Here is a 12,057-nt window from a genome sequence, read left to right on the forward strand (position 1 = left end):
AACTGATCCAACACTGTGATGAGGAGATGAGGAGTTGGGAGCTGGGGATGGGAGCCGAGTCAAAACAACGAGAAGAAAAACGAACAAAAGCAGTTTAATTGTAGTTATACTTGGTTTCAAGCCCAAACTAAGGTGCTTCATTTGTGGCTGCATTGAGCATCTTTGACACACCCGATGGTAGAAAGCTTTATTAGACAGCAAAGATCAGCTGTTTGCAGAAAGTGCTTGACTGCTACACTGATGCTAAACATGATCTGCAACAGTACTTAGGAGGCTGATACGTAGCCAAGGTTCTGCCCAAAGCAACACAGTCTCGGCTTGCCTTCTTCCCACAGTGCCAAGTGTTCCCTAGGTCAGTGATGCACATGCACCTGGACACGTGCATCACTGATGTTGTGTCAATGAAAACGTGATTCATCAGACTCTGATGTGCTGATGCTCACGTGCCCATTGTTGCCCCTATCATGGTGGAGCTATGGAGCCCTGTATCCAATACACTGCAGTGCACTGTTTACTCAGTCAGAACCAACAGGAACTTTTCTAAACAACAGTAGCTCGTCAGGTGGATCAGACCACACGGGCCAGCCTTCATAACCACAGCCATACCAGCTTGTACTGGTTTACCAAGGTCTGTGTCAGGTATGGAGGAACCAGGACGTATGGGTGAAAACTGGGCTATTAGAACAAATCATACATGGACAAGGACCGACATACACACAAACTGAACTGCTGCTACACCTGCAGTAGCCTACATTTTGACTTACAAAAGTCTGTTTAGTGCCCCAGTTTAGCGAGTGCCTGGTGCAGTCTGCAGGCTGTGCTTAGATGAGGCAAAAAGGAGAGACCAACACAAAATAATCATATCACAGCTGATAATCATATAACCTGCACACACTCACCATGGAGTCAAAACACGATGAACCTCCATTAGAGGTGGAGACTTTGACTTGGCTCTTCCCCTTCTCCGTACTGCAGAGGCCGACCACTGACAAGGGTCGGCTGTGAGAGGACGTGGTAGTTTGATTCCCTGAGGACGAGCGGTTTCTGGTCAGCGATGAGCTGTTGCCTCCTCCACTCTGCTGATTGTGGTAGACGATGGGTGACTGCAGAGCTACAGACAGAAAAAGCACTTTAGATGAGGCTTTAGGGCACTCATTTAAGTACAACAGGGGACATATTTCAGGACATTTTGTTATAGACACACACAAATTGCATTTCTGTTAAATGTAAGACAGAAAACACAGGGGTCGTTATTTTTGTTTGGATGGGTTGCCTACCTTCTGGAAATGAGCTTAAGGAAGTCACAACAGACATCAGGTTTTATCATGTTTCCACCTAAACTACTTTATGATCATGGCAGTTTTATTTTAGGTGGTGAAGGCATCACAGCCAAAAAGCAACCGTCTTCTCGTTTATGTGGCAGTTTGTACAATCATTTTTTTAAAGCATGCTCGGTTAAAAATTAAAAGTAGCATCCTTAAAATTTAGGAGAAAATAACAAAAATGTGGAGGACCAAACCTGTAACGTGCTTTCACAAACGTGAAGCTCGAGTGAAAACAAAGTAATATTCTGCTGAACACAAAGATCCTCAGTGTTTTCTCACCAGACAGGAAGTTGCTTTGAGCATCCAGTAGTTCCTGAATGTGTTGGACCCAGACCTGCTTAATGTCAACATTGGCTGCCTGCAGGGTGAAACGCTCCGATGATCCGCGACTCAGCAACACAAACTTACAGGGATCATTATCCACACTGTCCTCCAGACCCAAGTAGGATACCTGCGGGGAAAAGATAGTTTATAGTATTAGACCAACACCATCCCACAAACCACCAGGTCCTCTCCTGCGGGAGCCTGTAGGAGGGCGTGGTTCCATGCAGGTCATTGGCTCGGGAACACCTCGGTGTCCTGCTCGAGGAGCTCGCTAGGAGCGGGAGGTCTATGTATATTCTCATTTTTCAGTATGACCTGCTCATATACACTTAATTTAAAGCACAGTCTGCTGTGTCTCTGTGATGAACATACTGCATGCACACAAACATGGGCACAGCTTTATTGCAACCATCTACACACACGCTGCTCTGTGCTCTCCAATGATTTTGTCCAACATGATGAAATGTGGATGAAAACCTGGTTTCAAAGACTGAAGTCAGGACATCTGTGAGCTTTTGTGACCTTAAACCAGTTCACTGATCACAGACCTGTAACCCACTTTTTGTATACCTTGATGCTCTTTTTGAACTGGTAGCCAGGTGTGGACGAGCCTTTTCTCAGCAGCTCACTGAAGATCACGATTTGCTCGAACAAGAAGACTCGTCGTTCCTTCGAGCGGGACAGGACGCCGGCGTCTTGCACCGTTACAAAAAAGGTTTCCTGCTGCAGCAGTTTGCCCTGACTGGTCAGTTTCCCCTGCAGAGAAACCAGGTTGATAAAAACATTACTCTCTTAGGCTATTACAGCACGCCACACACGTCATAGTGTCTGTGGTACATGTCACTGTGAAGACCCACAAAACTTACCTCAAATCCCTGCAGCCGACCCAAATTCATCATGTCATTACACAGTTTCGGGACCTGAGACATCAAATCTACTGCTTTCTGTAAAAGTCATGGACAGAGATATTTAGAAAGTTTTTAATTTGAGGAGGATGTGTCAGCACAAACATGCCGGATTGAAAAGCATTTTACATTTTTACCTCAATTTGTTCACAGTCCATTCCTGCCTTTGAGCTGTACTTCAGGAAATCCTGAGGAAGAAGAGAAGCCCAACTTGAATCAGTCTAACCAAGCTTGCTACCATCAACACTTTCATCTAATAACAGGAAAAACAGCGAAAACAGTAAAAGCAGTTCCTCTTGGCCAAAGAAATGTTAAAGCTTCAATATGTAGAAATGTAAACGATAATATACAGGACAGTAAGTCAGGTTAGAGTTACAGTGACACTACAGGCCTGATTATAATATGTGGAGCACAGTTATGGTCTTTGGCATTTTCTTTTGTGATAAGGAGAGACTGTGTGTGTGTCACCTTCAGTAAAAGCTGGTATTTGGTGATTCTCTGGATTGGTTTGATGAGGAAGTCACTGATAGACAACCTGGATTGGATATCTTGTTGGATTCCCTGGAAGAGAAATAACCGAACTGTGTGTCCTTTTGTCCACTTCATACTTTTTTAAAATAACAAATACTCCCAATAACATCACACAAAGACAGTATCAGTCCAGATAATTAAGGATCGTCCCTGTATTTCATATCGAGGATGAATGTAAAAGAATATTGCTGTTTAGATCACACTGCACACCTTCTGCTAATGATGAACAGAATCAAAGCTTCACCTACATCGAAATACGTGTCGTATTCTGCCACGATGAACTCTGACTTGGGTTTATTCTGACAATAAACAACATACATGTGGAGCCTTCTCTCCTGTAACAGACAAAGGAGCTTTGATTAGAGAGCAAATCACTGGGAGAGCAGAGATTACAAATGTACTCTAGTGTGGTGGCACAATCATGACACAGTGTTTATCTAACATGTTTAATGAAGAGCTCAGGGAGGTGTTCATGGTCATCCAGGCATTTCTCCAGTTCTCCTACAAAGAAACTGACAGATAAAGATTGTTACTAACTATCCCCTCGCCCCGTCCTTCACTCCATCATTTCCAACCTTTAGGTGCCGACACTCGACTTACTCTCTGTGCCAGTCATAAATCTGGTGGATGTTCCCAAACACGATTTTGTCTTTTCCTTTCATGTCATCTGGGATGCCCTTCTCCTCGATCCTCTTCATGAAGCCCTGCAGTCAAAGTGTTGATAACTTTTGAACCCAAATGTACATTTCCTGATGTTCTTTGTTTAAATAGCCGGGAGACCGCTGCACAGAATGGATGATTCTGCAGAAGCACTCACCTCCACCACGATGCCCAGGTCTTTGACATAGTCCTTCTCTGTCTGAATCAGCTCGTTCAGAACAAACCTGTGTTAGAAAAACAAAAACAGCTAAGTTAACACAGAGCTCCTGTTGCTGCTGCAACAAGATACCAACTGCTGTTACAGTGGCGACAGAGGACTAGTGCCTTAGTGAATGCTTCACACTGTAAACATGGTTATTTCTTGAGGTTCCAACATCTGCCTCCATTTCACTCTCTCCTTAGGGCAGAGGTGTCCAACTCCAGTGTCCTACAGGTTTTAGATGCGTCCTTGACCTCCTCATCACGTCTTGTAGTTCTCCAGAGGCCTGGGAATAAACTAATCATTTGATTCAGGTGTGTTGACCCAGGGCGAGATCTAAAACCTGCAGGACACCGGCCCCAGGAGTTGGACACCCCTGCCTTAGGGTGAAGTGGAGACTGTAATCTACTCATTGCTAGTCCTGTCCCTTCCGGTCACTCCCACTGTAAGCATCTTCAGCTCCGACCCCTACAGCTTCCACCTCATGTTTTTTGTCACTACCACGTTGCAAAGTTTCACTTTCATTCTTGCTGCTATCCTGTCACAAATCACCCCTGACACTCATCTCCACCCGCCTCCAGCCTCTTCATCTCTTGTGCACTGTCTGTTACTTGGTTGACCCCCAGGTAAACTCATCCACCTTCAATACCTGGACTCTAACAAAAGATTGAAAATTTTGTCTGTAGTAAGTTATACTGAACAGAATCGAGAGTTGATGCAGAAAAGAGCTGGCAGTGATGCCAACAGATATCGCAGTGATTAGGTCAGGAACATGAAGTGCTATGGTGGAGGTGGCTTGTGCATAGCATAGCATCTGTGGACCGGATCAAGCAGTACTGAGATCAGCTGATCTGTGGCTGTGCTTTTGTTGAAGTAAGCTACACTCCATTTTCTAAATTCAAAGCAGTTAAAAGTAGAAGAAAGAGTTGCAGTACTTACATCCGTCCTCTCATAGCTTTTGCTCTCTGCTCCTGTTCAGGGTTGCGTGGCTGAACAGGAGTGGTTTGTTCAGGTGGACAGAGAGGGGTAAACCCCGGGTACACCCCTGGTTCTAGACTCTGCAGACATGAGGGGATCAGAGTTCACTGTTACTGATTTCTATCAATATCAGTAACAGTCAGCATACTCAGATGTTGAATATGTAACAACTCTACATAATCAAACCACACAAACACGTGTGATGCCAGCAGAGGGCAGCAGGAGCTTCAAACATCCACACTAACAGCTGCTGTCTGTGAACACTGCAGCAGCAAACTGACACTTCTGCTTTGTTTAATTGCAAATCGTGTCTATAAGATGATAGCAGAGAGTAATCAGCTCAGCAGACTTTAAACAAATATGCCCACATCAAAGCATCCCATTATGTCATGGCAACATTTTAGACAAAACACTCCAGAATTAAACTAAAGTAGTGCCCAAACACATGTCCTAGATATGTTATACATGTGCAGCTGCACCCGGGTAACTGAAAGACAGCAGGCTGGATGGTTTTCATGTAAAGATAGCAGAGAGTAATCAGCTCAGCAGTAAATGTCTCTGCAAGTCTGTCTGTGGAAACTCCACAGCACATACAACCATTTCATACATGCAGCAGTGAAACATTCAGAGACACACGCTGGGGTCCAAAAGACTGTTTCTTTCAAGATATGTTCAATTGTTTCACAACTTTTGTTTTTCACTGCTGAATCTGAAAGACTTCACTTTTATTCTTTTATTTATTTTCCAGAAAGTTTCCTGAGATTAAAATCTGTTATTGAAGAAAGACGTGGCCAAGAAGGAACAACATTAAAGCTTAAGCCAGCCTGTTCCAGGAGTCTCTCTACTCTGTGCCACTCTCTCGTTTTGGATCTATTCTTCCTGTTTCTCATATTTGTTTGTGCACAGTTAGTGTGGAGCACCCACAATTTCCTTGTACACGTACAATGACAATAGAGGGCTATTCTATTCTGTTCTATTCTATTTTATTGTAGAAATAAGGCAGCTTTAAAGGCTTTCATTACTTGCTTCACTTGTGATGTCAACCTTTTATGTACAGTCTATGACATAGACAAGTCCACATGTTTCTGTTGTAGTACCAGGTCCAAATGAACATGCTGCCAGACTGTGGACCTCCATTTATCACAAACGAAAGCAGCTGAGAATAAACACTGTATGGAAGATTACATTACACATGAATTTTTACCATCACTTGGTTAACAGCCTACAAAGTGCTCCAAAGCTATGCTGCCAAAAGTTTCCCTCACCCATCCAAATCACTGAACTCAGGTGTTCCAGCCTGTGCTGTGGCCACAGGTGTAAGAAAACAAACACCTGGCATCCAGACTGCCTCTGCCAACAGGAATGCTCTCAGGAGCTCAGCGAATTGTACGCAGTCATGGTCGAGCACTACAGACCTCCAAACTTCATGTGAACTTCAGATAAGCTCAAGAACAGAGCATATAGAGCTTCATGGATTGGGTTTTCATGGCAGAGCATCCAAGCCTTACATGACCCAGTGCAATGCAAAGCATCAGATGCAGTGGTGTAACGCAGGCCGCAACTGGACTCTAGAGCGGTGGAGACGTGTTCTTTGGCGTGACTAATCACACCTGTCCGTCTACCAATAGACGGTCCATAGAAGTCTGGGTTTGGCGGTTGCCAGGAGAACAGCATACCAAGATGTTTCATACACACTGCTAAATCTTGTGTTCCCAGAGCGAGCTGAGGGCTGGAGGTCTTGCCATCAGATAGTTTTCTAACTGGAGTCACATAACACCCCAGCAGGATGAGCAGTCATCATATTAAACCCTATGGATGTCACTCAAGTTCATACTTTTGGTAACATAGTGTATTAGCTTCATTAGACAGCAGACACGCTGGAGTGTTCGGCACATCGCGTGCCTTCACTGTGTGTACATCACAAGTCATTTTAAAATTAACAAAGAGCACCTGTTAGACCTGTTAGACTGTGCTAACTAACATACACACTCACCATCTTGGTTTTAACCAGTTTCTCTATGGCGCTAACTAGCTCTGCAGCACTGGGCACCTCAGAGGAAGACTGCAGAGAGGTGAGCAAGGACGAAGACTGAGAGAGGACAGGGGGAACAGAAAGTATAGGTATTTATTAAATATTAGAAGTAATGATAAGAAAGAAATACAGAGAAAATCCAAGAAACAAAGAGCAGGAAGGAGAGAAAATCTGTTAATTGGCAGAAGAAAGCAGCTACAGATGGACACGCTCCAAGATTGATGTCAGTGCCTGATGCTGGTGATTACAGCCAGTTAAAAAAAGAAAAAAGAAACAAACCCAGCCCCGTTTATTAGACAGCAGATCGAAACAGACGAGGAGAACATGGTTCAGCTGGTCACACAAAATCATCCGTTTTTAAAGTTTAAGCAGATCCAGCTGATCAGAGTAAACCATGCAGTATCTGTAAGTAACAGCATATTTCCCACAGGTGTAATAACAGGCTGACCTGAGCCAAACTTACAGCAGCCTGTCTGGGAGGTTAAGATGTAACCTAAGGGAAAAACTCTCCTGGGCCTAATTACCTTGTCATCAGGATCTGATGGGTCGTTGATGATCTTCATACGGGGAGGCAGAGGGGTGTGGGCGTCTTCATCCTGCTCCTCCTCCCCACCACTCTGCATCCCAGACGTCTTAGACAGGATGTTGCCATCTCTACTGATGACTCTCTGAGAGGAGACACAGCATCAGCAGCTGGTTACGTACCACGTTACTGATAGTAAGATATACCATGACTGTGCGATCTATGAGCCACATATCTTTTCACTAATAAAATAAGAAAGTGGCAGCTGTTCCTGGAGAGTTCAGCTCTCTATAAAACCAGTCTGACATCAATGACAGAGCTTATTTCAGTTGCAGAAGCAATGATGAATCATAAGCTCTCATGCTTCATGGTTTGAGCTTTTAAATAAACCTCGTTAAACAATCGAAACAAATCGATTACATTTATTTCTGTGGATCCTTTCATGGTGACACTCAGTCACGTAGAGGCTCAGAAACACTGATGTTATTTGATCATATTTTGCCTTTTTCGCTAACACTGCGGATACAAAATTAAACACATTCGTCCATCAGGGAGGGACCCACGGCTGTGATCATGTTTGTCTGTGTGGGTGTTTTTGAGCGTAAGAGAAGGAAAAACTTTTCACACAAAAAGAGGAACCTCATCTATTTACCACCTGTTACGTAAATGTAAATGACTTCATGTATATCTTAAGATAACACCAACAGTAAAAGCTTTTTTTATCACATGCATTTCTGTCCAAGTTCATGATTTGCTGTAGTTTAAATAAATGACACTGTTTGTTGTGTTAGTGCCAATTAAAAATAAAGAGCGACAGGAATGCAACGACATGAGTAAAGCTGTGCAGTGTTACACCTTTCATAAGACAAAGTCAAACATAAGACGAACAAAGTTTGAAAAAGTTTACTGAAACACGTGTGTCATATTTCATAATAAATACAGATATACTGACATAAATGCTCTGAAGTCAGTAGATTAAAAGGAAGGGTCAGTTTGTGAGTGACAGGCCAATCATCAGGCTGTCAGGTGAAGCTGTACCTGTTTCCATCCCACCACCACCTCTCCACCCTCAGTGCTTACCTCACCAGTGACATCATCCTGCAAGGTAAGGTCAGGCTGACCCAGGTCGATACTCTTCCTGATTTCCTCTTTTCCTGTTCCTGGCCCTGACAACAAGTCACAGCCAGTCAGTCACAGAATCACTTTAACACTCAAACACACACAGATGTGAAGATCTGTCAGGCATTGTGCACACGTCTTAGTTTTCCTATGTGTGAGTGCCGTCAGCTGAACTGTGTCCTCTGCTGTCACAGACTTGTTCACAGCTTAAATGAGTTTCTTGTCACCAGCTGCAGCGGCTTTTCACCCATTCTGTGTTCATTTTTACAACTAATCAGTGGATTATTCCAACTTAACTTCTCCTCCCACAACACTACATTTGAGCTAGGGTTTTTGTACTTTGCTGTGTTTTCTGGTTGCTGGTCTTTAACTTTCCTCGTGGCTCCAAAAGGACTCCTTGTGTGGAGTCCGAGGGTCATTTTTTACATTACACTCTCCAAACATCCAGCAGCATCTTTTCAAAGTTCTTCAAACATTGTCATTTACAAGTGATGCAGCTGCAAGCATGAAAACATTAAAAATAACTGAATGAACAAATGAAAGCAGCTTTAATGTAACTGAAACTGTATTAGCAGGAAAGCTGCTACAGTGTAATAACACAAGCTGGGAGTAAAGGCTCCACAAACACAAACTAAAGGAGCTTCACTGTGGACAGTGGGGGTGTTTTTCAGCACATTGACATGTCATCCTGACCATTTCTGCCCCTCTCACCTGGCTTCTTCTGTTTGCTATTAGGAAGTTTCTTAACAGAGCTGCCACTGAGGCGGCGGACCGGACTGGTCAGCCACTTCCTCAGAGTGTTCCCAGAGCGTTTGGGACCAGGAGAGCTGGACTGCAGGGAGCTGAGGGACGGCTGCGGCTGAAGGTTGGCCACCGATTCTGTCTTGCCGTCCGAGCCGCCAACAGTATAGTTTTCTGAAAGGAGTCACATAACATATTATGATTTTGTAAACACACATCATCTGTTATGTAACCTGTTGCTTTGACTTTAGAAAGGCTGTGTGCTCAGCATACTAAAGAGATGTGTGGATTTAAGCTCTTCAACACTAATCAGTAAGTTTACACTGTAAACAACGTGACAGGGCACTCGTATCAGAACATTTTTATTAGTCCTTTATTTATCCAGGTAAACATCTCATTGAGATTAAAGCTTCGTTTCCGAGGGAGGCCTGGCATCATGGCAGCAAAAGTAAAAAAACAAACAAACATACAAAGTGTTTCTTCTTTGTCTGAGGAGTCGGTGTGTTTCTGAAAAAATATAAATCCTGCTCATAAATTTCTTTATGGTAAAAAAGAGGAACACCTGGCACCATGCACCGCCTTGTCCCACTCAGCCACTGTGTACTCAGCGTATACAGCTGATAGGAATAAGACCCCACATCATCCTGCAATACTGACATTAATCCAACCAACACATCAGGTCTGCCTAAACGTCCTGGTCTCCGTGTTTGCCACCATGATCCACACCTCATATCACCTGCACTAATGACCCAAAACTACAGTCATGTGAAATTATTTCAAATACTTCTGTACAGCTATAAATATCTGCTGTGATGGGGACAAATGTGCAGGCACAGTAAAGCCAAGCTCGGTGGCAGCAAACATACTCAGAGGTCCAGATGAGCGAGTCTGTCACAAACAAGCATCTGTGCAGCAGCTGCCATGTCTCACACACACACACACACACACACACACACACACACACACACACACACACACACACACACGCACACACGCACACACACACGCTCCCAGGTGGCACTCACACTCCTCCTTCCTTTGCTGTGGTGTCACATTAGTTTTCATTTTATTCGGTATTTGTAATTTCTATCACTCGATCCAACTCTTCGATTTTAGCATCGAGGGTGGGGACGGGAGTCTAGGACAGTCGTCAGGGTCCACCCTAGGACAGGACAGCCATTTAACAACCATGCAGATTTTACAACTAAAGGTAATGTAGCATCACCAGTTAACCCAGCCCTGCAAGCAGACACATGACTGACACGGGGAGAGCGCAAATTTCTCACAGAAAGGCTCCAGCCTGGATTCAAACCCACAACCTTGTAGCTATGAGGTGAATATAAATGAATAAAGGTATACATCTTCAACAGATCCCTGGAACTGTGTGAAGTTCCCTCCTGCTTCAAACGCTCCACCATCATCCCTGTTCCCAAGAAACCCACCATCACAGGACTGAATGACTACAGACCTGTTGCCTTGACGTCTGTGGTCATGAAATCCTTTGAACGACTGGTGTTAGCCCATCTGAAGGACATTACAGGCCACCAGCTGGACCCTCTGCAGTTTGCCTACCGGGCAAACAGGTCTGTGGATGATGCAGTGAATATGGGGCTGCATTACATCCTGCAACACCTCGACCGCCCGGGAACCTATGCCAGGATCCTGTTTGTGGACTTTAGTTCGGCTTTTAACACCATCGTGCCTGAACTTCTCTCTTCCAAACTCTCCCAGCTCAGCGTGTCTCCAGCTACCTGTCAGTGGATCACCAGCTTCTTGACAGACAGAAAGCAACAAGTGAGGCTGGGGGAGATCACCTCTGAAACTCGGTCCCTCAGTATTGGTGCCCCTCAAGGATGTGTCCTCTCACCACTACTGTTCTCCCTCTACACTAATGACTGCACCTCCAAGAACTCAGCTGTAAAACTCCTAAAGTTTGCAGATGACACCACCGTCATTGGCCTCATTCAGGATGGTGATGAGTCTGCATACCGGCAGGAAGTTGAGCGGCTGGTACTCTGGTGCAGTCAGCACAATCTGGAGCTGAACACTCTTAAAACTGTAGAGATGACAGTGGACTTCAGGAGACATCCCTCAACTCTGCCCCCCCTCATCATATCAGACAGCCCTGTGTCGACTGTGGAGATCTTCAAGTTCCTGGGTACCACCATCTCCCAGGACCTGAAGTGGGAGACCAACATCAACTCCATCCTCAAAAAGACCCAGCAGAGGATGTACTTCCTGAGACAACTGGGGAAGTACAGTCTTCCACAGGAGCTGCTGATCCAGTTCTACACTGCAGTCATTGAGTCTGTCCTGTGCTCCTCCATCACAGTCTGGTATGGTGCAGCCACCAAACAGGACAGGAGCAGACTGCAGCGGACTGTACGGGCAGCAGAAAGGATCATCGGCGCCCCCCTGCCCTCCATCCAGGATCTGTACCTCTCAAGAACCAGGAAACGGGCAGGGAAAATCATCACAGACCCCTCACACCCTGGACACAGACTTTTTGATCTGTTGCCCTCTGGCAGACGGTACAGAAGCCTGCAGACCAGGACCACCCGACACAGGAACAGTTTCTTTCCCCTCGCCATCTCCCTTCTAAACAGTTGACCTGTCACACTGCTCCCACTGCCAGACTGCAACTGCACCTTATGTACATTCTGTAGTATTCATTCCACCTCATTTCATTTCTGTATTTTGTGTATATACGTTTAGATTAG

At 44.8% G+C, this 12,057-nt stretch overlaps 1 protein-coding gene across 3 annotated transcripts in view; it reads right to left on the reverse strand.

Annotated features, from left to right (window-relative positions):
• Window positions 1–12,057, reverse strand: part of kalrna (kalirin RhoGEF kinase a) — a 166,711-nt gene that overhangs the window by 22,982 nt on the left and 131,672 nt on the right. For 2 of the 3 annotated variants that reach the window (XM_063499854.1, XM_063499853.1), the window contains exons 41-55: window positions 9,308–9,511; window positions 8,558–8,643; window positions 7,479–7,622; window positions 6,916–7,011; window positions 4,884–5,002; window positions 3,903–3,969; window positions 3,686–3,789; window positions 3,528–3,597; window positions 3,334–3,420; window positions 3,023–3,115; window positions 2,692–2,742; window positions 2,516–2,593; window positions 2,220–2,405; window positions 1,605–1,776; window positions 900–1,111 (exon numbers count right to left, since the gene is read on the reverse strand). In XM_063499854.1, coding sequence (XP_063355924.1) covers window positions 900–1,111; window positions 1,605–1,776; window positions 2,220–2,405; window positions 2,516–2,593; window positions 2,692–2,742; window positions 3,023–3,115; window positions 3,334–3,420; window positions 3,528–3,597; window positions 3,686–3,789; window positions 3,903–3,969; window positions 4,884–5,002; window positions 6,916–7,011; window positions 7,479–7,622; window positions 8,558–8,643; window positions 9,308–9,511 — 1,769 coding nt within the window. The remainder of the gene's footprint in view (window positions 1–899; window positions 1,112–1,604; window positions 1,777–2,219; window positions 2,406–2,515; window positions 2,594–2,691; window positions 2,743–3,022; window positions 3,116–3,333; window positions 3,421–3,527; window positions 3,598–3,685; window positions 3,790–3,902; window positions 3,970–4,883; window positions 5,003–6,915; window positions 7,012–7,478; window positions 7,623–8,557; window positions 8,644–9,307; window positions 9,512–12,057) is intronic. The other variant, XM_063499855.1, reaches the window with a different exon arrangement.

The sequence above is a fragment of the Pelmatolapia mariae genome, linkage group LG16_19 (assembly GCF_036321145.2).
Source record: "Pelmatolapia mariae isolate MD_Pm_ZW linkage group LG16_19, Pm_UMD_F_2, whole genome shotgun sequence".
In the NCBI taxonomy this organism is placed as follows: domain Eukaryota; kingdom Metazoa; phylum Chordata; class Actinopteri; order Cichliformes; family Cichlidae; genus Pelmatolapia; species Pelmatolapia mariae.